Source organism: Oryctolagus cuniculus, chromosome 3 (assembly GCF_051225735.1).
Source record: "Oryctolagus cuniculus isolate XC-2025 breed Fujian yellow rabbit chromosome 3, ASM5122573v1, whole genome shotgun sequence".
NCBI lineage: Eukaryota > Metazoa > Chordata > Mammalia > Lagomorpha > Leporidae > Oryctolagus > Oryctolagus cuniculus.
In genome coordinates, this window is record NC_142869.1 from 49381561 (window position 1) to 49408129 (window position 26569).

The 26569-nt window shown below is 40.6% G+C and overlaps 1 protein-coding gene across 8 annotated transcripts in view; it reads right to left on the bottom strand.

The window, feature by feature from the left end:
* Positions 1-25230, bottom strand: part of GLS (glutaminase) — a 93231-nt gene extending 68001 nt beyond the window's left edge. For all 8 annotated transcript variants that reach the window (XR_016232019.1, XR_016232020.1, XR_016232021.1 and 5 more), the window contains exons 1-4: positions 22952-25230; positions 8134-8230; positions 7656-7777; positions 1520-1649 (exon numbers count right to left, since the gene is read on the bottom strand). Coding sequence is in view for 3 of the 8 variants with exons in the window: in XM_002712344.6 (XP_002712390.2) it covers positions 1520-1649; positions 7656-7777; positions 8134-8230; positions 22952-23601 (999 nt within the window). In the remaining 5 variants the exon portion in view is untranslated. The remainder of the gene's footprint in view (positions 1-1519; positions 1650-7655; positions 7778-8133; positions 8231-22951) is intronic.
* Between the last annotated feature and the right edge of the window lie 1339 nt (positions 25231-26569).

The window sequence follows — 26569 nt, forward strand, 5'->3', positions numbered from 1 at the left end:
TCGAAAAAAATAAGAGCATAACAGACTTAAGGATTTTGAGTGAGATCTGAAGTGACTTCCCAATCTCCACATCCCTTATGTTTTCCAATGCCTCCTTTCTCCCTGTAAGAGGAGAGTCTGAAAAAATAACTTGGAACCAGTGCTGTAGCACAGAAGGTTAAGCAAACTCCTGCAGTGCCCACATTCCATAGGGTTGCCCATATGTGTCCAGGCTGTTTGACTTCTGATCCAGCTCCCTGCTAATGCGCCTGGGAAAGCAAGGTAAGATGGCTCAAGACCTTGGGCCCCTGCACCCACATGGGAAACTCAGAAGCTCCTGGCTCCTGGCTTCAGCCCGGCCCAGCCCTGGCTTTGGCAGCCATTTGTGCCGTGGCACAGCAGGTTAAAGCCCCAGCCTGTAGTGCTGGCATCCCATATAGGCGCTGGTTTGAGTCCTGGCTACTCCACTTCCAATCCAGCTCTCTGCTATGGCCTGGGAAAGCAGTAGAAGATATCCCAAGTCCTTGGGCCCCTGCACCCTCGTTAGAAGCTCCTGGCTCCTGGATTTGGATAGGCTCAGTTCCAGCGGTTGCAGCCATTTGGAGAGTGAACCAGCAGATAGAAGACCTCTCTTTCTCTCTGTGTGGCTACCTCTCTCTGTAACTCTGTCAAGTAAATAAAATAAATATTTTTTAAAAAAGAGGGGCTGGCACTGTGGGGCACCGGGTTAAAGCCCTGGCCGACAGCACCAGCATCCCATGAGCGCCTGCTGGAGTCCCAGTTGCTCCACTTCCAATCCAGTTCCCTTGTAACATGCTTAGGAAAGCAGTGGAGAATGGCCCAAGTGCTTAGGCCCCTGCACCCACTTGGGTGGCCTGTAAGAAGTTCCTGGCTCCTGGCTTCTGCCTGGCTCAGTCCTGGCCATTGCAGCCATCTGGGGAGTGAACCAGCATATGGAAGATTCTCTCTGTCTCTAGTCTCTATAACTCTTTCAAATAAATAAAATAAATCTTTAAAATATGAGAGAAACTTGAATTTGACTTCTTTAAAAAAAAGTAAAGAACTTCTTTAACCAGGGTCATAAATGCTGGTAGAGTTTCACAAAAAAATTAGAACTAATGTCTAAAAATATTATTAAGCTCGTATCATACTAAAGCTACCTAAACCTATAACAAAGCTTTGCAAGTCGATTAAACAAAATAGCCCTAGTATTATTTAGAGGATTTTAAAAATTGGAACATTTCATTTAAGATTCAAGGATAAACACATCTGCAGAAATTCCCAATAAAATGTTTTAATTAAAATTTTACAAATCATCTTGATCATTTGAAAATTAAAAAGATGCCTTCAAATTAGATTTCCTCTTTGTAACAAAGTTAAATATTTAAAAACTTTTTAAGACACTAAATCTAGTAGCTTCATTTAAGTTACCTAATTAGCAAAACACAAGGATACTACACAATTTTACTGTCTATGCCTCAAGTTGCTCTAAATTTATTAAGTGACTGGGTTAGGAAAACATGAACATCAAAAGCATTACCTTTCCTCCTGACTGTTTTTTAGCACTTTCATATAACTCATCAATGTGTGAGGTAAAAGACATAAAGTCAGGAATGACAAACTTTCTTCTAAAAGCTTGTGTCAACAAAACAATGTTGCTTTGAACACATCTGTGAAATGTAAAAAAAAATTAATAGACTAGCTGTGTTTCAAATATTAGTACTTGGTAATAACAGTACAATTACAATATTAATATTAGCCTCATATTCAGATAAGAAAAAGTCATAAGTTTATACAACTAAATTATATAAATTACATTCTTTTTATATTATTTCCTTTCCTTCCAGCAGTCTTTCATGTAGCTTTTTTTAAGCTGTTGAAGAAGTCAGAATTAGTTGTACCTAAAAACTGCAAAGATGAACAATAACAGAGCATTCCACCAGATTTAAATACTCAGAGCATCTGTAACAAACTTCTTACCCTATAAGAATTGGTAAACATTCAGCATCCCTGTCTCATTAACTCTTTCGAATAAATAGATCTTTAAAAATTAAAAAAATGAAATAAAACATTCAGCATGACAACAATCAGTCTTTAATGACATGGTTAAGATAATATTTTGGAGGCTGGCATTGTGGCATAGCAGGTTAAGCCTCTGCCTATAACGTAAGCACTCCATATGGGCACTGGTTCAAGACCAGCTCCTTGCTAATGTGCCTGGGGAAACTAAGGAAGATGGTTCAAGTCCTTGGGCCCTTGTGCCCACGTGAGAGACCAAGAAGCTCTGGGCTCCTGGCTTCAGCCTGGCATAGCCCTGGCCACTGCAGCCATTTGGGTAGTGAACCAGCAGATGAAGATCTCTGTCCTCTGCGTCTCTACTCCTCTCCAACTCTGCCTTTCAAATAAATGAAAAATAGTCTTAAAAAAAAAAAATCTGTTTTTAATTAAGTAAACTCAGTAACACACCTCCTGGTTCCTTTGAACATTAACCAATATTTCACACACAAAAACATAAACATTGTACATTTAACATCTTTCTCCTGAATTATTTTACAAAACATCTATTTCTAACTTAAAGAATTGGAGATAAAATAACTTTAGTCAAAATTTCTCTTAAATGAAATAATACCAAAATATTTGTAAAAGTAAATATAATTTTAAATAAAGTTTCAAAGAGAGTTGCTTAATAATTAATTTTACATTATTGAATCACCAAAAATATCAGAATGCCAAACAAAAATGTCTCACTGTTAAAAATCAAAGACATGGGGCCGGTGCTATGGTGTAGTGGGCTAAGACTCCACCTGTAGCACCAGAATCGCATGTCCTGGCTGCTCTTCTTCCAATCCAGCTCTCTGCTATGGTCTGGAAAAGCAGTGGTAGATGGCCCAAGTCCTTGGGTCCCTTAATCTGCCAGGAATAGGCTCCTGGCTCCTGGTGCCCATCTTGGGGAGTGAACCAGCAGATGGAAGACCTTTCTCTCTGTCTCTCCCTCTTTCTCTCTCTATAACGTTACCTCTCAAATAAATCAATGAAATCTTAAAAAAAAACACACACACAAAAGATGTGATAAACTACAGGGACAGAAGGGCATGAAATCTAATTTGAATCAATAGTCTAGTTTGTACTGAAAAGAATTTAAGCCAGAAAACCAATATATTAATAGAACCTTAAGGAACACTTTTGAAAATAGATTACAGCCAACTAAATACACTAAGTTTATTATGAGTCTTCCTAGGATTAGGCAGTTTCAGTTATTCAATAATAGAATACTTAGTTGATGAAGACTTGCTAGACACAGGTGTTGAGTCGTAACACCAACTACACTGAATCTTAAATGGGAGATAAAATCTCAAATGTTGACAACTGAAGTATTAAAAGTCATCATTACTGTCAGAAGTTATTTCTGTAACAAGATTCCACATGAATAAATGATGTAATAATCTATTTGCAGCTTTCTTTAAGGAGGAGGGGAAAAATGGCATTTTACTTTAAAAAAAATATTACTAAGTTTCATATACTAGTCACCCTATTTAATCTTCAAAACATTAACACTTTGAGAATTTTTCCATCATACAGATAAAGAAAATAAGACTAAGATATTGAGTAACTTCCACTAATCAAAAATCATTTCACAGGGCCTGCATCCCATATGGACGCCGGGTTCTAGTCCCGGCTGCTCCCCTTCCAGTCCAGCTCTCTGCTGTGGCCCTGGAGGGCAGTGGAGGATGGCCCAAGTGCTTGGGCCCCTGCACCCGCACGGGAGACAGGGAGGAAACACCTGGATCCTGGCTTTTGATCAGCACAGTTCCGGCCATAGCAGCCATCTGGGGGTGAACCAACGGAAGGAAGACCTCTCTCTCTCTCTCACTGTCTATAACTCTACCAGTCAAATAAAAAAAAAAATATAGAAAACTAGGCAGAAATAACAGCAACATTTAAAAAAAATCATTTCACTAATCATAAGTGAAGAAGTTAACACTCAATATTTCTTACTGTGTGATAAATGAGAATCTCCATATTTTATGTTTTACTAGAGGGCAACATGAAAGTAAAATTTAAAATTAGCTTTTATATTTTAACTACTAATAAAAATTCAGAATATATGTTCATTTGGTTACATAAAATTAACACAGGCTTAAAATAAAATCCTAATAAATTGCTAATGCTTCAATGATAACCCTCTCCCCATTACAACATAAAAATATCATAGTCCCGGGACTGGAACTGTGGCATAGGAGGTAAAGCCTCAGCCTGAAGTGCAGGCATCCCAAAAGGGCGCCGGTTCCAGTCTTGGCTGCTCCACTTCCAATCCAGCTCCATGCTGATAGCCCGGTCATACAGAAGATGGCCCAATGCTTGGGCCCCTGCACCCACATGGGAAACCTGCTCCTGGCTTCGGATTGGCCCAGCTCCAGTCTTTGTGGCCATTTGGGAAGTGAACCAGCAAATGGAAGACCTCTCTGTCTCCTCTCAGATAAATAAATAAATAAAATTATAGTCCCAACAGACCATCAATGTTAGATGTAATACTGACATCCTAGAGCTAACAAGTATCTACTTTAATAAATTTTTTGATATTTTTCATGTTAATCTAAAAAATACTACCATTTCTTTAACATTTAATGTTTCTAATAGCTTCTAAAATTCAATTTTCAAATATCAAGGCTGCAAGGGATTTATACAATAGAATACTTTTCTCAGAGAGCAAAAATTAGGATAATGTCTGCTCTGAAATTACTACTTTTATCTATATCAAATCAACTCTACCTCCTCATTTTTAAAGAAGCTGTAAATAAGAAAATATGGGATTATGGGGCCAGCGCCATGGCTCACTTGGTTAATCCTCCGCCTGAGGCACCAGCATCCTATATGGTGCTGGGTTTTAGTCCCGGTTGCTCCTCTTCTAGTCCAGCTCTCTGCTGTGGCCCTGGAGGGCAGTGGAAGATGGCCCAAGTACTTGGGCCCCTGTACCTGCATGGTCTCCCATGAGGAAGCACCTGGCTCCTGGCTTTGGATCAGCGTAGTTCCGGCCATAGCGGCCATTTAGGGGTGAACCAATGGAAGGAAGACCTTTCTCTCTCTCTCTCTAACTCTTTGTGTCAAATAAATTAAAAAAAAAAAAAAAAAAAAAGAAAGAAAGAAACTATGGGATTAAATTATGTTATTAACCTATCACTATTTAACAATTCAAAATTCATCAGCAGTTTTAAAAGACCCATTTATAATCAACAAAACTGTGTAGTTGTGAAACTTCAGGGGTTTTTTGCTCTAGAAGGTGATGGCAAAGCTACAGCAATAGCCTTCACTGGTAAACTTATTTTAATACAGCCATCATAAGTCTAACTAGAAAATTGGAAATCATATAAAATGAACTTTGAGAGGTGCTTATACTGATTTTCAGCAAGTTCCACCTTTCTCTTTGTTCAGTATTCTTATCTGTAAACTGGGAATAATCATGTTCTGTCCTTTGTCAAGTATCTTAACCAACACTTGCAATGTACTTCAATGTTTTACAAAATATCATTAATAGATATGAAATGTTTTAGGAAAATCTAACAAGATATAAATGCAAATGCAAAGATTGTCATTTACTTTCTCCAAAAATAAAATAGGAGGAAAATTCTGATTACACATAAAAATAGTTCTAATACCTACAAGATTAAAAAAAATACATGAATGAAAGATTGATTTTCAACACAAAATGTTTTACTCCTATTATTTTTATGTATTAGCATTAAAATTGATTATCTAGATGGGTACAGGCAGTCTCCAAATTTCAAATACATTACAGCCTAAAAAGAATGCTTAGAACTCATTTTCCTATGTTAAAGAAAAAGTCATACATACATAACAGTTGCTTCTCAGATTACCACATAACCCAAATAAATTAATCTGCAATATATTTTTGGTAAAATAATATGTTGACATCAACTAAACCTATCCACCTTTATAAATTATTTCTTGAGGAAAATGAATTCCTTGCTTAAATAATTCTTCCCAAGCTGTACGGAGGTGAAACAGTTTATTTCTGGCAATACTAGATAATTTATTATATTTGAAAACAGAAAAGGAACTTTTCTGGAACAATCACCTTTCCAGGAAAGGTTAATGGAGGTTTTCAGTCACCTCATCTTGGGATGGAGAAGTCACTATGCCTTCAACTCACTAATATAGACCAGTAAGCAGTGTCAAGTTGGGAACTACCTGTATTACAATCAGGGTTTTTTCCCCCCACCAAAATTGGATTAGTGCTTAAAATTATGGTATTTATTATTTTAATTATAGGTAGAAAAGTTTATGATTGTGGCTTCCTGCCTTCATAATCAAGAGTAAATTGCTTTTAAACACAGCAACATGTTGATAAAGCTCAAGACATTTTACACAGTATTAAAACTGTGCAAAATACTGCTTCTACTTAAAATTCCAAAACCAGTTCCTCTCACCTACCATCTCTCTGACAACTCCATTCACAGATAAATAAAAATGCCTCCCCAGAAGCCACAATAATCAGGGTACTTGACACAAATAATTCATGAACGCTAAAAATAAAATAATCCTTACTGTAAAGGCACAGGTAAGTCTAGATAAGTGAATTATTTTCCTTCACAAATAAACGGGTTCTAGAGATTCAAAATTCCTAAAAACCAATTGCAACAAGGATCTAAGATCTACACTTGAGTTAATAGAACTGAGAACCTCTTGCTTTAAAACCAAAACCCCAGAATTCTCAGCAATGCTTCAAGGCATACCACGAAATTTACAGAAGCTCTGTTAAATACTTAGACCTTCAGATGATTTAACAATCTAGGACATTCCCTGGAGATGTTTAGAACAAATCATTCAATCCCCAAAACAAAGTAAAACAGAGGTAAATACATACATATACATAAAGTAGATGCTGCAAATCTTTGGATCCATCTCAACCTAGGCTATTCTAGAAAAAGGCAATATCTTATAATAACAATAGTGCAGTTTTATACTTGTTTCCACTTAATTATTAGTAGAAATTATTAGTAAAAATACTATTTTTAACCCTAAGATCCATTACAAACATTGTTCATTAAACAGAAACAATTAATGAAGAAAAATAACAAACATATGCAAATATAGGAATCAAAAGAGCCTCATTCAAGCACATCAGGGCTTTAATCTCCAAAGCTCTCTTTAGTTCTTAACTGTTTTGAAGGAAATGAAATCATCAAAATCCTTTTTATGAATATTTCTGAAGAGAAGAAAGAAAAAGATAGCAAAGATATATAAATCTAAGGGATACAGGGCTGTCTGAAGCCCTCTCACTTTTTGATGTCATCTAAATCACCTTGTGAGAACTAGAAGCCCTGTGGAGAAAGCCATGCAGATGAACTGGAAATCAATCTAAGCAAGGACAGGATAAAGGAGGTGCTCAAAGTGAATGCAATCTCCAGATAAGGTAAACTGGAAATACCAATGGCTGAATCTCCTCAGAACAGATTTAAAGACTGCATACTCTTAGCCTAGTGTAGTATAGAAACTCAATGTATACCATCACTGTTTTTCACACAAATGATGTTTATAAATCCTTTTTTTCATGTACACAGGAAGCACTGGCCTTCAAAGATGCAATTCTGTTTTAAAAAGCAAAATCACCATACAGCATAGCATATCACCATTAAAGGTTTGGCAGAAATTTTTACTTTTTAAAAAGATCTTTGTCTAGCATGACACCATCTGACGTTGTTTGAAGAGTTAATCTTAACATATCCATACACTCTTTCAACCTGGGATCAGACGTTCGCAATCCTGTAGATTTGAGTGCCTGTTTTTAAAAAAATAAGAGTTTGTAAATATATAGTGCAAATAATGTATAGGCTTATTCCAACTACAAGTTTTATTCCTGTATACAAAAATATCTACCCAAGACTTGAATATGTATATGGCATTTTAGTGTCACTATTATCCACTTTTTGGACAAGTTTCTCATTGTTTCTTTTTTTCTTTCATAGATTACCTTGAAATAAGTATGATAAAAATTTGGAAATGTAGTTAAGAGAGACAGGGTCAGTCAGAATCTACATGTCAGATGAACTTTAACCCTACAATTCAATAATACTGTATTACTGACTTAGTATTACAGAGTTTTTAAAATATTAAGGTAGAAAGATAAAAACTTACTGTAATGAATTTATGAACAGGTATTTTCTCTTGTCCTTCTGCAATTGTATAGAACAGCAAATCTTCCAAGCTAGGTAACAGACCCTGTTTTACTTTACTAAAGGGGGAGAAAAAAATACAAAATTAATCCTTGTGTAACCATTTTAACAGGTTTTAACTAAATCCATTATTAAATAATCACTGATCCAGTCTAAGCTGATCTATTCATCAAAACTATAATCATAATAAATGCTGATTTAATGAAGTCAAACATATCACCAGGAACCACACTGAAAAACAAGTAACAAAATGATTCATTAATATACGGATATTTTTAATCACAGAGTTTGAAATTCTAATTACCAACTCTAGCTACTCTAATGCCTAGTCATCTGTTGTGATACCTTCCTATACAACCCAACACTAATTACAGAGATCAGTAAATGTTCAGGGAAGAGGCAATACTTTGGTTGGTTTTGCTTAACATGATGATCTTATGAGTTATTCAAATAGTTAAACTGATTGTAAAATCTAGGAGCGACCACAATTAACTACTGGACTAGAGTTAAGATCAAATGCACAAGGTGTTGAATCCCGGTTATAGTACTAACTGTGTAACCTCAGGTAAATTAACTAAACTTTGTGTAGTTCAGTTTCTTCATCTGAGTAAGAACAATAATGCCTATCTCATGGGGTTATTTCAAGATTAGCTGATCCAGTACATTCACTCCTTTGAACACTCTCTATTCAAACAAGTTATTATTTCTAGTATGATCCAGGTGTACATGTACAAATCAAATTCCACAAATCTTAATTTTAGAAAAAAAAAGTATTAAAAATTTACTATTAAATATACATTTTTTTTTTGACAGGCAGAGTGGACAGTGAGAGAGAAAGAGAGAAAGGTCTTCCTTTTGCCGTTGGTTCACCCTCCAATGGCCACTATGGCCGGCGCACCGCGCTGATCTGATGGCAGGAGCCAGGTGCTTCTCCTGGTCTCCCATGTGGGTGCAGGGCCCAAGCACTTGGGCCATCCTCCACTGCAATCCCTGGCCACAGCAGAGAGCTGGCCTGGAAGGGGGGCAACCGGGACAGAATCCGGCACCCCGACCAGGACTAGAACCCGGTGTGCCGGCGCCGCAAGGCGGAGGATTAGCCTAGTGAGCCGCGGCGCCGGCCTATTAAATATACTATTAGAAACACATCAGGGTTGGCACTGTGACGTACTAAGTTAAGCAGTAGCCTACAGAGTGGGCATCCCATATCGGCACAAGTTCAAGGCCTAGCTGTTCCACTTCCAATCCAGCTCCCTGCTATTGGCCTGGGAAAGCAGCGGAAGTTGGACCAAGTGTACTGGGACCCTGCACCCACATGGGAGACCTGAGGAGGATCCTGGCTTTGGTCCGGCCCAGTTCCAGCCCTTATGGCCATTTGGAGAGTGAATCAATGGATGGAAGATCTGTCTCTCTGTCTTTCCCTCTCTATAACTCTGTGTTTCAAATAAATAAATAAATCTTTACAAAAAAGAGTCGGGGGGTTGACACTGGCGTAGTGAGTAAAGCCATCGCCTACAGTGCCAGCATCCCACATGAGCGTCAGTTTGATTCCTGGCTGCTCTACTTCCGATCCAGCTTTCTGCTATGGCTTGGGAAAGCAGTAGAGGGTGACCCAAGTCTCTGGGCTCCTACACCCACATGGGAGACCTGGAAGAAGCTCCTAGCTTCAGACTGGTCCGGCTCTAGCTGTTGCGGCCATTTAGGGAGTGAACCAGCAGAAAGAAGACTTCTCTCTCTCTGCTTCTGTTTCTCTGTAACTGTGCCTTTCAAATAAATAAATAAATCTTAAAAAAAAAAAAAGTTGGACTCTCTCCCATGCTTCAAACCTGAGCAGGCCCCACAATTATTTGCTTTGGCCAATGAGAATTAGCAAATATGATGCACGCAGAGGTATGAAAAGTGCTTAGACATTGTGACTTGTCCTTTTGCTGACCTTGGGAAGCATAACTACCATCAAATAAATAAATGACCTTTTTTATTTATTTATTTGACAGATAAGAGTTAGACAGTGAGAGAGAGAGAGAGAAAGGTCTTCCTTCCGTTGGTTCATCCCCCAAATGGCTGCTACGGCCAGAACTACGCCGATCCAAAGCCAGGAACCAGGTGCTTCTTCCCAGTCTCCCATGCGGGTGCAGGGGCCCAAGCACTTGGGCCATCCTCCACTGCCCTCCAGGGCCACAGCAGAGAGCTAGACTGGAAGAGGAGCAACTGGGACTAGAACCCGGCACCATATGGGATGCCAGTGCTGCAGGCGGAGAATTAACCAAATGAGCCACAGTGCTGGCCCCAAGAAATGATCTTTAACTAGCCTGTTGGATGTGGGTGGGTCTACTGACTTCCAGCTCACCAAAGATGCATGACTGAGTCTTACTGAGAGCAGAACTTCTCAGCTGAGCCCATCTCACTTCGGTAGTTCACAGAATTATAAGCCCATTTTATTTCATTATAAGCCATTTTATTTTAAACCATTAAATTCTGAGGAAGTTTTCTATATAGGAAAAACTCATATATGCTACTATGTTTCAAAGAGGCTTCCCTGCTGAGCATAGCTCTGACTTGCTCTCTCTACCTCTGACCTACTCTGCAAATATTCAGAGAGTCAGTGACGAGGGAGGATGAAGATGTCTCTCTCTCTCTCTTTGTAACTCTGCCTTTCAAATAAATAAATAATTTTAAAAAATTTCATGACATCCTGCACATTCAGTTGACTCTTGAGCAATATGGGCTTGAACTGTGTGGGCTCACTTACACATAAATTTTCTTCTTTTGGAGATTTACAACAATTTGGAAAATCTCTCAAAAAGGGCATTCTAGAAATATATCCAAAAAATTAAATGAAAGGTATAATATGACTACATAAAATAAAGGTAGGTAAGGCTATTTTATCATTTGCTCCAATAAAATCTACACACCACTATTATAAAGTTAAAATTTATCAAAACTTATGCACACAAAAGCAGGTGTACATGGTACCATTTGAATTCAAGAGAAATGTAAACAAGTGTAAGGATGCAGTATTAAGTCATAACTGCATAAAATTTACTGTAGTACATATTGTACCACTGTGATAATTTTGTAGTCACCTCTTGCTGCTATTGTGGTGAGCTAAGGTATAGAGTATACACTTAAAATGCCCTATGATACTAATCATCTCTCCATGAACAGCTGTCTCCAGTAAATCTCCATGGCAGTAAAAAAAAATCTCTTGCAGTTCTCACATATTTTTCATTTATAAAACATACATAACATACAAAATATGCATCAATCAATTGTTTACATCGTCAGTGAGGGTTCCAGTCAACTGCAAACTATTATTAAGTTTCATGGGAGTTGTTTATCCTGGATTTTCAACTAACCCCAGTACTGTTCAAATATCAACTGCGTAAATATTCCCTAAAGCAACTTTTAGACAATTTTTAAATACCCACCTATAGTATTTTAGCAAACTAAAACTTACTCCTCACTTAAGTTCCACAGACTATGCTATGTTTCACATGCATTCTAATTTTCCAATGCACTTATGAAGTATCATTATTATTCAAAATATTTTATGGTTCCTGATATACAACAGAGGCTCAACAAACATTATTTGTTGAAGAAATAATAACTCTATCCATTACACAGATAAGGAAACAGGCTCAGTTAAGAAACATGACAAAGTTGCAGGAATGACTTAGAGTCCTTGCTTCCCTGAATCCAAAAGTATTTACCACCATATTGTACTGGCTTTCTAACTTACTAGCTAGTTATTATTTTTACAGGGTACAAACAAGTTTTCTAGGTCCTACACTGGTCTAATGCCATTAAACAGAATTCAACATTACTGATGACCTAATATTTAAAGAAAAAAACTGAACCAGCTGTTAGATAACTCAGTGGATAATAGCATACCAATTATTTGCAGAAAACGGTTTGTCAGATAAATTTCAGATAGTGGTAGTTTATCACTTTTAAAAATTGCAGAATAAGCTTTCTATGTATTTATCACACCAGTAAATGGTATTTGCTTTGACTAAAAGCTATGTAAATAGCATCATAAAAAATACACTTCTTTGGCTTGTGATACATAGTTCAAAACATTAAGATGGCTATGTTATTGCCATGGCCAGCAAAAAAGACAAATATTTCCTTACTTTAGGATAAGAAGCTAATTTCATCAACAGGACAAAGAATTTAAGCTATCTTTAAAAAATGCTTTCCAAAATAAGCTATAAAAATTGATAAGAAATTAGTACCTAGCTTAGCATTTAAAAACTCAAACTGAGTTAAGATTACAAGTCCAGTGAACAAACAAAATAAAAATTTTCTTCTCAAACTCCCAAAAAGATAGAAACTATTCAAAATAATCATTCTTGGCTTATGGTCTTTATTCTCCCCTAATTTAATGTCTTTATTTACTGACAATGCTTTTCAATGTTATGTTTGGTTAAGAAAATTGAAAAGCTAAAAACTATAGTTTTCAGTAATGAAAATGTTACTAAGAAATCTGAGATAAGTATTTAAGTTTTAATAACAAAAAAATAGCAAGCTTTCAAATCATATCAATAATTATTGATAAACCCAAGAGAGCCCTACAGACCTCCTGGAGGAAAAACCATAAAATGATTATGACACTCAGCAACTAAAACAGGATATACATAGGAGGTAAGTGAATTTAAAGAATCTTTGCTTTCATATCTTTTTTTTCCTCCCCTAACTTTTATTCTCTCATTTCCTAACTTTTGCCTTTAAGATCCTTTTACCATCCTACTGTTCCACCTTTCACCAATTCTCCTGTCAGAAAGTAATTTAAAAAAGATATTTATAAAAATTAGAAGAAAAATCCCATGTACGTAGTTATGACATGCACAGCATGATAGGTACTTTTTACAGTCTAGAAGGGGAAACAGAAAACAGGTATATAAAAAGGAATCTCAAGAAAGGAGCCATACAGTCACTGGAAAGCAACTTCCCTGCAGGCTAACAATGTGAAGCTTTTTTACAAGAGGTGGAATATGATCTGAACTTGAAATATGGGTAGGAGCTGGAAGCGTGGCAACAGAATGGGCTTTCCGGCAAGAAAACAGACCAAAGGGATGCAGGTAAGTATTCACTGCATATATACAAACAGCAGCAAACAGCTGCAGTACAGGATGTACAAATTTTAAAGCGCTTGTTTCTAGCTATAGGCTATTTTAATACACAATTTTTAGGGTTGAGAGAAATTCATATAAATCAACTGATAAATTAGGAGACTAACCAAAAAAATACATGAAGTTTAAATTTAGGGCAAACTTTTACAACATGAAAATATACACTGTTGTTACTATATTGACCAACCAGCTCCCAATACCAAAGGAAAATTCAGACTTCTCAGTCAAGCATTCAGCTCTTTGTAATTCAGCTCTGCACTATCCGTTCCTAATGTATCTCTCTCTTATAAATTCTCCAATATGATTGACTAGACTTGTTGACCTGTAAATAAATCCTGTTTGCTTGTCTTTTTTTTTTTTTTTAACCTACCATGCCTTCTGTTTATAATCCTCCTCTCCCTAAACTCTTAACGTATCAATCATCATCCCAGTTGTTTCACAGGACTTTGCCCAAGTAGATTCTTGGCACTCTTTTTAAAGAGATAACCCTACAGAAACACAGCAGGTTATGAAGAAGTGTAAAAAACAGCGTTGGAATGTACAGAAGAAGCAATACATTTGTCTTGATGGGTGGGGACATCAGGAAAGTTTGATTTGTAACTAGGAATATTAATACTTCAAATTCCCTCTATCACTTCAAAATCCTATAAATTAAAAAAGACTTAAAAGGAGGAAATGGAAACACAAATCTTTACTGAGAACTGCAAAGTGAATGGAGGGGAAAATTAAAATCAACTTTTTGCCTCATTTTGTTAAATGTTTCATATCACCTGCCCTCTCCAAAGTATAAATCTTCAAGGCTGGGGTAATCAAATCTTGGGTAATATTCTTAATTTTTTTTGGCATATTTGCATAACTTTTGTTTTTTAAAGATTTATTTATCTGAAAATCAGAGTTATGGAGAAGAGTCAGAGGCGGAGAGATCTTCCATCTGCTGGTTTACACCCAAACAGACACAATGGCCAGGACTGGGCCAGGCTGAAGCCAGGAGTCAGGAGCGTCTTCCCGGTCTCCCACATGGTTGCAGGGCTCCAAACACTTTGGCCATCTTCTGCTGCTTTCCCACACACATTAGCAAAGAGCTGGATCAGAAGTGGAGCGGCTGGGACTCCACCAAGCACCCATATGGGATGCTGGCATGGCAGGCGGAGGTTTAGCTTTCTATGCCACAGTGCCAGCCCCTCTGCATAACTCTTAAAACACATAATATAGGGACAGGGATTTGGCCCAATGGTTAGGATGCCCCATGCTGTATCAAGAGTGTCCGGGTTCTAGTACCAATGGACCTAATTCTACTTCCTTCTAATGTGGACCCTGGGAGGCAGCAGATGATGGCTCAAAAAATTAAGTCCTTTCACCCTTGTGGGAGACCTGGATTGAGTTCTTAGCCCCCGACTTTGGCCTGGTCCAGATTCAAGCATTGCAGACATTTGGAGAACGAACCAGCAGATGAGAACTTTCTATCTGCCTCTCAAACTTAAAACACACACACACACACACACACACACACACACACACATATATACAACCAGATATAATGAGAGATTTATCAGACCATCAAAAACTATCTTTTTTTACAACTGGGATCAAAGAAAGAGGCTAACAATACAAAAGAATATGCTGATCTTTTACTTGTCTTAATTTAAAATAATGATCCGTAAAAAGATATTTGGTATTTGGGGTTGTTTTTAAATCCGTTCATTACTTTGAAGTTAGTGTGACTGACTGACTGACAGCATATATCCAGCACAGAATTAGCAGATTAAAACCATTGGTTTGAAAGTTGAGCTGATAGGGGCCAGCGCTGTGGTACAGTGGACTAAGCCTCCACTGACATCCCATATGCCATATACTGGTTCATATACCGGCTGTTCCTCTTCGGATCCAGCTCACTGCTGTGGTCTGGACTCTGGCTGTTAGAGCCATCTGGGGAGTGAACCAATGGGAAGATCTCTCTCTCCATAATTCTACCTCTCAATAAATAAATCTTAAAAAAAAAAAAAAAAAAAGGTTGAACTGATGGCTGCTGACAATAAAAATACTAGTGTACCAGAATGAATCAAAAGTATGACAAAGTGATAAATTCTTATCAGCCAAGCCATTTCACCCCAAGGCCAATTATTGATTGAATTAGTGACAGCTTACATCAATTAAGGCTTCGCTAAAAAAAAAAAAAAAAAAAAAAAAAAAATTCTGCTTTATTTTGTATTACCTTAAAAGCCTTTTAAAACAAATTCAGGTGGGTCAATTGTGCCCAATTCACAGATTAAGCCACTCTCAAAGTCAAGCAACATGTCCAATGACACAACTCTTAAGTGTTTGGACCAGAATTAGTCCCATAAAGCTGGTCCTTTGTTATTACCCACAAATTCATCCTGCTCTGCCACACCAGTCATGCTTGGATGTTAGCACTCCATTTCAGGAGAAATACTTAAGGTGAGGCTTCTAGCCTCCTGAAGACTCTCTAATCAAAATGACAACTGGGGGGAGTTACTTATATCAGATGACTAACGTGTTGCTTTGTCTTGTTACATACTACCTTCTGTACAAAGCAAGGATGACATTATGTTAAAATCAAAGCTGCTGTTCTGAGTGGACTTTATTGAAGAAATGTATTCAATAGCAAGTGCCACAGTAAAAAGCACAAAAGCCAGTATCATGTAAGGAAGTGTTTGGGCTGTTCACATAAATTGATGGCCATGTGTTCATATGTACACAGCTTTAGAAGTTTAACCTGGTAAGCACTCAGTCCCAGGTGGACAGACCAAGACTTGGGCAGGTCAAGTTCATAATGCCCAACTGTGTCAGTCTTTCCAATAACAAATTCCTTCAGTCAAATCTCCTTTAGAAAGTCATTCTAGCTAGAAAAACATTTTACATGAATTCTGTCACAGGCATTTTGATATCACTATAGACAAATAGAGAGATGTTAATGTTAAGGCTGATTTTAGCTACACATCAGAAAAAACAAAGCAGCTAGGAAAATGGATTGGGCTGCCTAAGGGAGTAAACTCTTGTCAAGAAAGTATTCAAGTGGAGATGAGTAACGATCTGTAGGAGTATAACAGAACAGGGGGAAAGGATCTGGAACCTAAAAAGTAATTAATTCAATAAAGCGTTTTTTTTAAATCTGCTGATACCACATTTTAAAAAACAGTCCTATAACACTGTGTGAAATTGATTACGTCATATAATATCTATGGGCAGTTTATATATTATGTAAAATGAGATGGAATTAGAGATGTTCTTTAAGGATGCTTGCAACTCTAATTTCAGTTTCTGAGTTGCTAAAAATAAAGTGAGATAAAAAAATTACAGACCATAGCAGAGAGCTGGATCTGAAGAGGAGTAGCCGGGACTAGAACCGGCGCCCATATGGGATGCTGGCACTGCAGGTGGCAGCTTTACTCGCTATGCCGCAGCACCGGCCCCCTCCCAAATACCAAACTTTTAAAACTTCTGTTTGTGGTGTAAGTCCCTGAGAAAGTACTGCATATTTCTCTGCTGTAGTAAAACAGTACAATAATAATAAAGCAATATAGTAAATGTAGTAAAACAATATAATATTATGTTAATATTTTATTAGCATAATGGAGTATTTAAGAAGCATTACTATGAAGACAAATGCTGGCAAACTGGCCTGTGTCTGGCAGGCACACCGGTGCCTCTGGGTGCTGCTTTCCGGGGTTCTTGGTCAGAAGAGCTTTTCCCTGAAGGAGCTGTGCTCTGCCCGAGGTCACTGGGCTTTCCTGTTGAACACCAGGCCCTTCTTTTTTTTTTTTTTTTTTTTGACAGGCAGAGTGGACAGTGAGAGAGAGAAAGACAGAAAAATCTTCCTTTGCCGTTGGTTCACCCTCCAATGGCCGCCGTGGCCCCCGTGCTGCGGCCGGCACATCGTGCTGATCTGAAGCCAGGAGCCAGGTGCTTCTCCTGGTCTACCATGCGGGTGCAAGGCCCAAGGACTTGGGCCATAGCAGAGAGCTGGCCTGGAAGAGGGGCAACTGCGACAGAATCTGGCGCCCCGACCGGGACTAGAACCCGGTGTGCCGGCGCTGCAGGCGGAGGATGCCTATTGAGCCATGGCGCCAGCCCATAATGGGAAATCTTAACTATAAGAGGCAGGAAAAACAATCCCAATTCTCAAACTCTCAAACTCCAATTGCTAATGTCATTTAGGCTTACTTCCTTCTATTACTTTATCTGTGAGGTTTTTTTTTTTTTTTTTTTTTTTTTTTAAGTTTAATCTCACTTGAGACCCATACAGAAAATTTTTAAGATTTATTTTGAAAGTTAGGAGAGGGGCCGGCGCTGTGGCATATTGGGTAAAGCCACCACCTGCAGTGCCAGCATCCCATATGGTTACCAGTTCCAATCCTGGCTGCTCCACTTCCCATCCGGCTCTCTGCTATGGCCTGGGAAAGCAACAGAAGATGGCCCGACTCCTTGAGCCCCTGCACCCACGTGGGGGACGCAGAAGCAGCCCAGCTCCGTCCATGGCAGTCATTTGGAGAATGAACCAGAGGATGGAAGACCTCTTTTTCTCTCTCTCTCTCTCTCTCTGCCTTTGCCTCTCTGTAACTCTGCCTTTCAAATAAATAAATAAAACTGAAAAAAAAAAAGTAATTTAGGGGGGGGAAAGACAGGAGAGGGAAGATATTGAATCCCACCTGCTGGTTCACTCCCTAGATGGCCCCAATGGGTGGGACTGGGCCAGGTCGAAGTCAGGAGCTCCATCCACATCTCCCACGAGGGTGTCAGTGGCCCAAGTTTCTGGGCCATCTTTCTACAGCTTTTCCCAGGGAAAGCGGTTGGGACTCAAACTGGTGCCCATAGCAGCATTACAGGTGACAGTTTAATCCACTGCACCACAATTTCAGTCCCATTTTTTCATATACCCAAAAAGTACTTGTGCAATTTAAATGGTTAAACAAGAAACTCTCAAATGGGTGTACCAATTCACTTAACTATTGGACTAACTCTGAACAGAAGTTTTCCCCTATTTTCTTCTAATGTGAGCAATCATCAAAACATTCATGGAGGGGGCCAGCACTGTGGCCAGATGGGCTAAGTCTCGCCCTCAAATTATTTTTAAAAAGAAATAATATAACCTTTTACTGGCTTCTTTCAACTTTTTTTTTAAACTCAAAGAAACCCACAAATACCTTCAGCAAACTTCTCATCAAGCTGACATTTACCTTTTTTAGCTAAAACAGTTACCCCACCCCCATCCCCTTCTTTTGTCTGTATTATTGAACTCTTTTTTTTGGTAGTCATTTCCTGAGTTAGCTGACTGTATGGTAGGCAGACATCTAATTCTTGCTCTTTCAGTGAACTTCATCTAAGTATCAAAATCAGCATGCCAGATCATGTGAAAATTTATCAATGGCTAATGGATGCACGTGGTTTAATGCAGATATTATGCCACCAGAAAATGTTATGACACGCAGTTGTTGGCATTTTTTTCATATGCCATTAAAACAAAACTCATTGATAACCATGACTTAGAAAAACTTATTATTGAAGAAATCACAAATAAAATAAGTTAGGGAATCACTGAGAAGACAAGAAGAAACTAAATATACTTTCAATCTTGATTTAGTAAATATGAATAAAAAATTATAGATTAAAAGCAAATGCATTATATAAAGATCATAAAAGTAGTTGCTACCTATTTCAACCAAGCTTCTTTCAATTCAAAAATATATCTGCCAAGTACTTTCTTAACATCACTACAATGTTTGCTAAAATGTGTATCTGATCTTACTTTGAAATTCAATTCCTTGCCCTTCTCTTTCCATTTGTTAACCAAAACATCAAGTCACACTAGCTGAAGTAACTTTTGCTTGCAAATTCTATTTTTAAACTTAAATGTACATTAAATTATGCTTACTTGTGTAAATAAAAATATTCTTTTCAAATACTATTACTATGTGTAGATGTGTAAACATGCAATTACTGTATCATGGGAATGCAGTTTTCAACAGATACTATCAATCTGCCCTCCAAACCAGCTGAACTAATTTACACTTCCACTAGCAATGCAAAAGGTCCTAGTTCCCATACCTCTTAGATTGTTTGATTAACATTTGCCAATCTGACAGGGGGAAATGGTCTCATTATTTGAATGCAATACTTTCAATACTGCCTTTATTGTACCCTGTATGAATTATTTATTTTTTTAAAGAACATGGATATGTTCAGGTTTTTCAGTCTAATCCCTTTCTTTTATGTATCTCTTTTCTAATAAAAAAAATAAATGTCCAAAAAAAAAAGTAGCAATGCTCCTTCACAGGGACCGTTCACTAAGGTGAACATATCCTCATGGTCTTTACAGAAATTAAAGACAAAATGCTCCAGAAAAGTCTAACAAAAAGATATGTTAAACAAGTACTGACATGCAGGGTAATCAAAGCTCTTGAAAGCCATAACAGTTTGTGACTTTGATATAATGCTCATTTTCGCCTCTTGTTTTCTGGAAATAGAGATATTTGGAAATTAAAACTCTAAAATCAATCTGGCAACAGCATGCAAAGCAGAATTCAAAATAGACTGAATTAGAGAAAATTATGATTTTGGGAGTATAAATGTAGAGTTAAATGTGAGATGAAAAATTACCTACACAAACATTAAAGTCAAAGCTAAAAGAAGGGATATGTTGTTAAGATGGGAGAAAAGAAGGAAAGGCTGCAGCTGTGGGTTTACCCGGGGAGGAAATCCAGAAACAGCCAGGAAAGTAAGAACAATTTAAAAAATACAGAGTCTGGTAAAATTGGTTTTCAAAATGACAGAATGCAGGACTTGTAAAACCTTATGGTAAACCAGATTGAAGTTGTGTGAAGGAGGGTACATCGTCTAGGGTGACAGTGGCTTAAAAAGTCCATGGAAAACGATGAAGTACAACACTAGCTTATATTCCATCTCCTTCCAGAATATAAGGTAAGGCTGGTAAAATACAAAGTCAGAATGAAGCAAAGGAGGGAAAGCAAATATGCCAGTCACATGATCTGATAAAACTGCTATGGTGAAGCATTAAATTCATTCTGACCTCATTTACTAGCAGGGCAAAAAGATAAACAGTGCAAATCCCATCGCTTCAGGTAAGACAGATGGATAATTTCTTAAGAAAAACTGTTCCTGGAAATTTAAAAGAAAAACATTTTTAATTCTCATGTGGTCTTGAAATTAAAGGCCAATGTCCTAGACAGGTTTTACAATAAATGAATTAGAAATTTTATTCTATTTAATAGTTCTGTGGCATTTAACACACTAATATTGTTCTAAGGTTTTAACAAAATGCTAACTCATTTAATTTTCACGTAGCTAATTCCTTTAATATTGTATAAAATGTGGGAAAGTGCTGAATGAGTGCTGGCATTCCAGGTGGATGCTCACTGAGAATGACCCATGCTTTGAGGCTAAGCATTATAAAGGATAACAGGATCAACTGGAAGCTTACCTCCCAGGATAAGAGAAATGTTTGTCAGAAAAAGACAAAATGGAAGGAGCCAAAGCAGGAGAACTACAATTGGAAACCAGATCATTCAGGATATGGAAACTTTAACCAAATTAAAATGCACCCTTCACAACCTTGAAGCCAGTGCTCTCACTTTATATGTAAATTGAAGACAGCTGGGGTTCACTCTGGACACCTCCCACCCCACCTCACTCTGCCCCCCAATCCTAGACTGAAAACTCTTCAAGATTATCACATATTTAACTTGCTCCTGAACCACTCTAGCCAACCTTTAGTGGCAAAAAATAAGAAGATAAATAAGCCAATTCATAAACTTCTCCCTCGAACTTAGGTAAACAAGGTTATCTTGGTGGCCATTCAAATTCCCAAAGCACAGGGCAAACTTTCTTGAGATTCTCTCCCTAGACTGGTTTTCTTTGAAGGGCAGTAAAGGAGGGGGAACAAAATTGGAAATTAGCCAAAACAGTGTTTCAAAGTTCTTGCTAACAGATGATTTTTTATTAAGAATGTGACGAAACCAGAAACTTCTACAGGACAAGCACATCACAAATGCTGATTAATTTCCTATCTGATGAAAGGAAGAAAGGAAGGATGCAAGTCACTGAGGAGACAGTGAGGGAAGACCTTATTTGAATGGAAAGCAGTTCCCATCATACATCCCTTAAGGATAACTTTTAAAAGGCAGTAATTGCATTTTGCAATTTTCTAGCTCTGGGTACAAGTATTTAAACCCTTATTACATGCCTGATAAAGTAAAAGTGAGTCCCTGGGGAGATGAAGCATATACATTCTAGTCTGTAAAACATTAGGGAGAGAAACAAAGAGTGTAGCTTTTTAAAAACCTGATCTGAGCCATGTAACCTAAGATACTAAATGACCTGCTCACTACCTTCTGGTACAAAACCATCATCAGAGAATACCATACATTTTTGCCCATCACCAAGTGATTTTCTTTTTTCAGAATAATTTTTTCAGTCTGGAAAACAACTTTTAACTCGGAATGTTCTAGGAAGGTCCCAACTTCAATTACAGGAAACATCAAGCAGGCCTGAGATTGAAATTATAACAACCACACTTTCAGTTTGACTTAAAATACTCAGGGGCTAGAAACATTTAACAGAAGATAAGAGACAAAGCAGATGGCACAGTCCCAGCACAAAGTCAGAAAAATAAGGCTATAAAGAAAGCAGGAGCTAGTTTTACCTGCTGGGGAAAAGAAAGTCTGTCCATTTACATTATATAAGACAAAAATATTCAGGAAATTCTCATATTATGAAAAACCAACTTGGTTTTGAGGCTCAACTTCTGAGCACACACAGGATGAATCAACATCTTATCTCAAGTCAGCCACAAAAACTACTTCACTCAAATTTTTTCACTGCTAATGTTTTATGGCACATTTCCTGTTGGCCACTTGACTTTCATTTCTGAAAAGCTGTCCACCTCATGGCACACTCTGGACAGCTCGAAGCCGGTCCCCAGTGCAAACAGGTGGTCCGTACCGCTTGCCCCATCTTCTCGGCCACATGACCTCGATTCCTCCTAATCTCATTTCTGAATCATTACTTCCGGTGCCCCAGCCGGCTTCTCCCAGTGGCCTGAAGGAGCTAACCCCAAGAAATGTTGACAACACTCTGCCACATCTGGCTTCCAGCGGGATGAAGGCAGAGGCCCAGAGAGGGCGGGCGGAGCGAAAACTCGAGCCTGGAACGACGTCGAGTTAGCAAGGCACAGGCTCTGCCCAACGCCCGGCTGCTAAATGTCACTCGGAGGAGATGTTCCCGCGGCATCACCCTCCAGGGGCTGGGCGGCCGGCCAGGCGCTGCAGCCGCCGAGCCAGGGCGCGGAGCACGCGGCGCACGCCGCGCAGCGGCCTCTCCCGGCCGGGGGCCGGGGGCCAGGCCGGGGGAGCCCCCTCGGGCTCCACCGCAGCCCCGCCCGGGAGACCCGCGCCGGGGGCGGGGAAGGGAAGTGGGGGCCAGGCGGAGGGGCGCGGGCGGGGAGGCGCGGGCGGGGCCGGGCCTAATCACATGGCGCAGACGACGCAGGCCGCCCGGCATCTCTTTCTTTCTCTTTCGCCAACCTGGGCTCCCATCCCGCCCCACGCAGGCGCCCCCGGCCCGCGTCCCGAGAGAGAGAGAGAGACGAGGCCTCCTCTGCCTCGCCGAGACACTCACTTTTCGCCTGCGGCCACCAGCTCTTTGCCCTCGCTGTTGCTGAACGCGTCAGTCTCCCCGGGGCCGTCCTTGGGGCCGGGCGCCGGCGGGGCCGCGGGCGGCGACGCCCCGGACTGCGGCTGAGTGGCCCCCTTGCCCAGCTCCTGCAAGATCTCCGAGGGGGAGCTGGACAGCCCCCGCGCCAGGGGCCCTGCTGGCCGGCCGCCCCCGCCCCACCACGGGTGGAGCCGCGCGGCGGCGGCCGCCGGGCCCGCGGCCGGCCAGCCCCCGCCCCGTGGGCGCCGGCACAAGGTGACGAGGGGCTGCGCCCGCCTCAGAGCCGCACTGACAGCGGCGGGCGGCCGCAAGAGCAGGTCCCGCAGCATCGTGGAGCCTCGCAGCCGCATCATGCCTCCGGGTCCGTCAGCGCCCGCTCGCCAGGGGAAGATGCTCCGGGTGTGGGCGGCCGCCCTGCTGGGGAAACGCGGTCTCCGGCGGAGAGGCGGAAAGGGCAGAAGAAAAACGAGCAGCGACGTGGGTGCGGCTCCGGCTCCGGCCCCGGGGGCTGCTGCTTCTGCTGCTCTGGCTGCTACCGACGCTGCCCGAAGCCGCTGCTCGCACCGCCGAAGGCTCCGCACTGAGGCTGACGCGCAAGGGAGGGCTGGAGACATTCCGCGCTCACCCACCCGGGGGCGGGAGGACGCCGGCGGCCTGCCCCCTTCGCCTGCTCTGATTGGCTCAGGCTCCCGACCTCTCTTCTGATTGGCAACTGGAGCAGTCAAATTTCTCTCGGCGCCGGCTACGCGGAGAGTCGGGAGGGGGACTTGCGGGGGAAGGGGGAGGGGTGCGAGGCTAGGAACCAGACTGACGTGTGAGGCGGCGGGGGAGTCTGGGCGGGCTCCAGAGTAGCCCCTTCCCTCGTGCCGCCACGGACTACCTTAGATGGCTGCCGAGAGCTCAAGGGTCTCCTCATGTATGAAACGAGTGGGCTCCTTCTGGACTCCGGGGCCTCGAGCTGTTGGGGAGACCCGAGGGCGAGAGCTCCTGTAGCCAAGGGCTGGACGGTCAGCGGCTTGGCCAGGGCTGGAGTCTGGCCGGCCTGGCGGTCCGGGCTCGGCTGGTCCAAGCTTGCCGCTGCCCCGCAGCTATGTGGTCAGGGCGTGTGGCGACTCCTCCGAGGGCCGCGGTCCCGCCGAGGCAGCCCAGGACGAGCTGCATCCCTCTCCCAAATGTAATATTTGCTTGAAACTTTCCATGGTTGGCTACTACCCAGATGTGAAGTGTTTAGGAAAAAATGAGCAAAATCCTTTCAGCTATGCGACTTAAGCCATTTAGAAGGTTGGGGGTGTGGGGAGGGCGAAAAGGGGAGAATCCACTTTCCTTTATAAATTTTTTTTAAAAAGTGCAAATTGATACTTCAAGAATATGATTTCATTAATGCTAGTTTTGTGCTCGAAAGCCAAATTGTAACTACTTTTCTGTTTTAAAGGCTGCTTCATTGTTTTGCAACGGAAGCATCTGAATTCTGATTCTCAATATTCAGCCAAGCATCACTTTATCCATATTTTCTTTTAGACTTATGGGAAAACAGCCATAGATCTGATGAACTCCGAATCACTGCCTGAGCTCACATATAGAGTCCATTCTCGGACAAAGATGTTATTAGACGATTTTCTGAAACAATTAGGTTTAAAGGCATAGACCCAAAGGTTCATAGGATGATTTTTATGAGACATAAGGGTGTATGACAGGTGCGTCATGAGCTGATCACCAGATTTAGTAACCTCATGAATCTTAAAACATCTCACTAGATTAATAATTAGGAAATCTGACTACCTACATGACCTTTGGCATGTCACCCAGTCTTTCCATGTTTAAGTTTCTATCTGCTCTTTAACCGGAAGAACCTGGAAAGTGCTATCATGTGTAAAGCAGTTAGTCACCCTTTTTTTTTTTTAATAAAAGCCGTTAAGGCCGGCGCCACGGCTCACTAGGCTAATCCTCCACCTAGCGGCGCCGGCACACCGGGTTCTAGTCCCGGTTGGGGCGCCGGATTCTGTCCCGGTTGCCCCTCTTCCAGGCCAGCTCTCTGCTGTGGCCAGGGAGTGCAGTGGAGGATGGCCCAGGTGCTTGGGCCCTGCACCCCATGGGAGACCAGGAAAAGCACCTGGCTCCTGGCTTCTGCCATCGGATCAGCGCGGTGCGCCGGCCGCAGCGCGCTGGCCGCGGCGGCCATTGGAAGGTGAACCAACGGCAAAAGAAGACCTTTCTCTCTGTCTCTCTCTCTCACTGTCCACTCTAACTGTTAAAAAAAAAAATTAAAAAAAAAAGCCGTTAAGATAATTGCAAATTACTTAACAGCTTTTATTACTGTTTAATGTTAATTGCCACAAAAATGTTGATATGAATCAAAGTAATGTCATATTCACGAAATTGAACCCCAAGTTTTGGAGGAAAGGTAACAAATATGGCCTCTGCCTCATCTTTGTAGTGACTTATCAATGATTTGCAAACCTTTATATTGTCCTATCTTTCATACTAAGCAAGAAGTTTTGACTTTTTTCTCAGCCACATCGAAAGCTACTAACAAATCCTGTTACTGTTTTCCTCCCAATTTTTCTCTTAGCTTCTCTATTTTTCCTATGAAATTCTTTCTGATACTCAAAGGTTTTAATGGCTCATAGTGAGGACAGTGCTGTGGTGTGGATACATCACCCAATGGTGGAGACGCTGCTTGCGGGTGCTGGTATCCTATGTGGGGGCCCATTTTGGGTCCGGCTGCTCTGTTTCTAATCCAGCTCGCTGCTAATGCACCTGGGAAAGCAGTGGAAGATGGCCCAAATGCTTGGGAACTTGCACCATGTGGGAGACCAGGAAGAAGCTTCTGGCTCCTGGCTTGGGATCAGCCCAGCTCCAGCAGATGCAGCCATTTGGAGGGTGAACCAGGGGATGGAAGATCTCTCTCTCTCTCTCTCTCTCTCAGCATCTGCCTCTCTGTGACTCTGCCTTTCAAATAAATAAATAAATCTTTAAAAGACACAAGCAGATATGTTCTGCTTCTAAAAAACCAAAAATGCCCCACAGTATACTTAATAAACAAGAAAGCTAACCTAGTAATAGATTATTCTCTAGAGTTTATATTTAGAAGGGTGAGCTGGTGGGGATGGACAGATGTTACTCCTAACATTTAGAAGAACTAAAAGTCAGAGTCCAGTGAAGTTTAACTCCTTCTTTGAGAAATCCAGTGAAAAGATTATAGCTAATAATTTGAAGCTATTATAAAGAGAACGAAAATGTGACTCAATACTATCATTTGATTTCTTAACCATAGATCTTTTTTTCAGTCTTTAGGGATGCTTTACTCACACAACTTCAGGACTATGCACTGGAGCCTCAATTACATTGAATGTAATCATATCATCATAGAAAAGAAACATCTCTGTAAAAACATACCGTGATCCACCACAATGTCTACAGCAGAAAAAGGCTCTCCGGATTAACACGTGGCTGGTGTCAGGGCTGCTCTTCCACTTCCTCTTTGTGATTAGCTAAGTGCAGCTATCCCACAGAGGGTGAAGGTCTCATAGCCGGCCCCAAGTAATCCCCCATCTGAAGGCAACATTGGGATTTGTGCAGTTC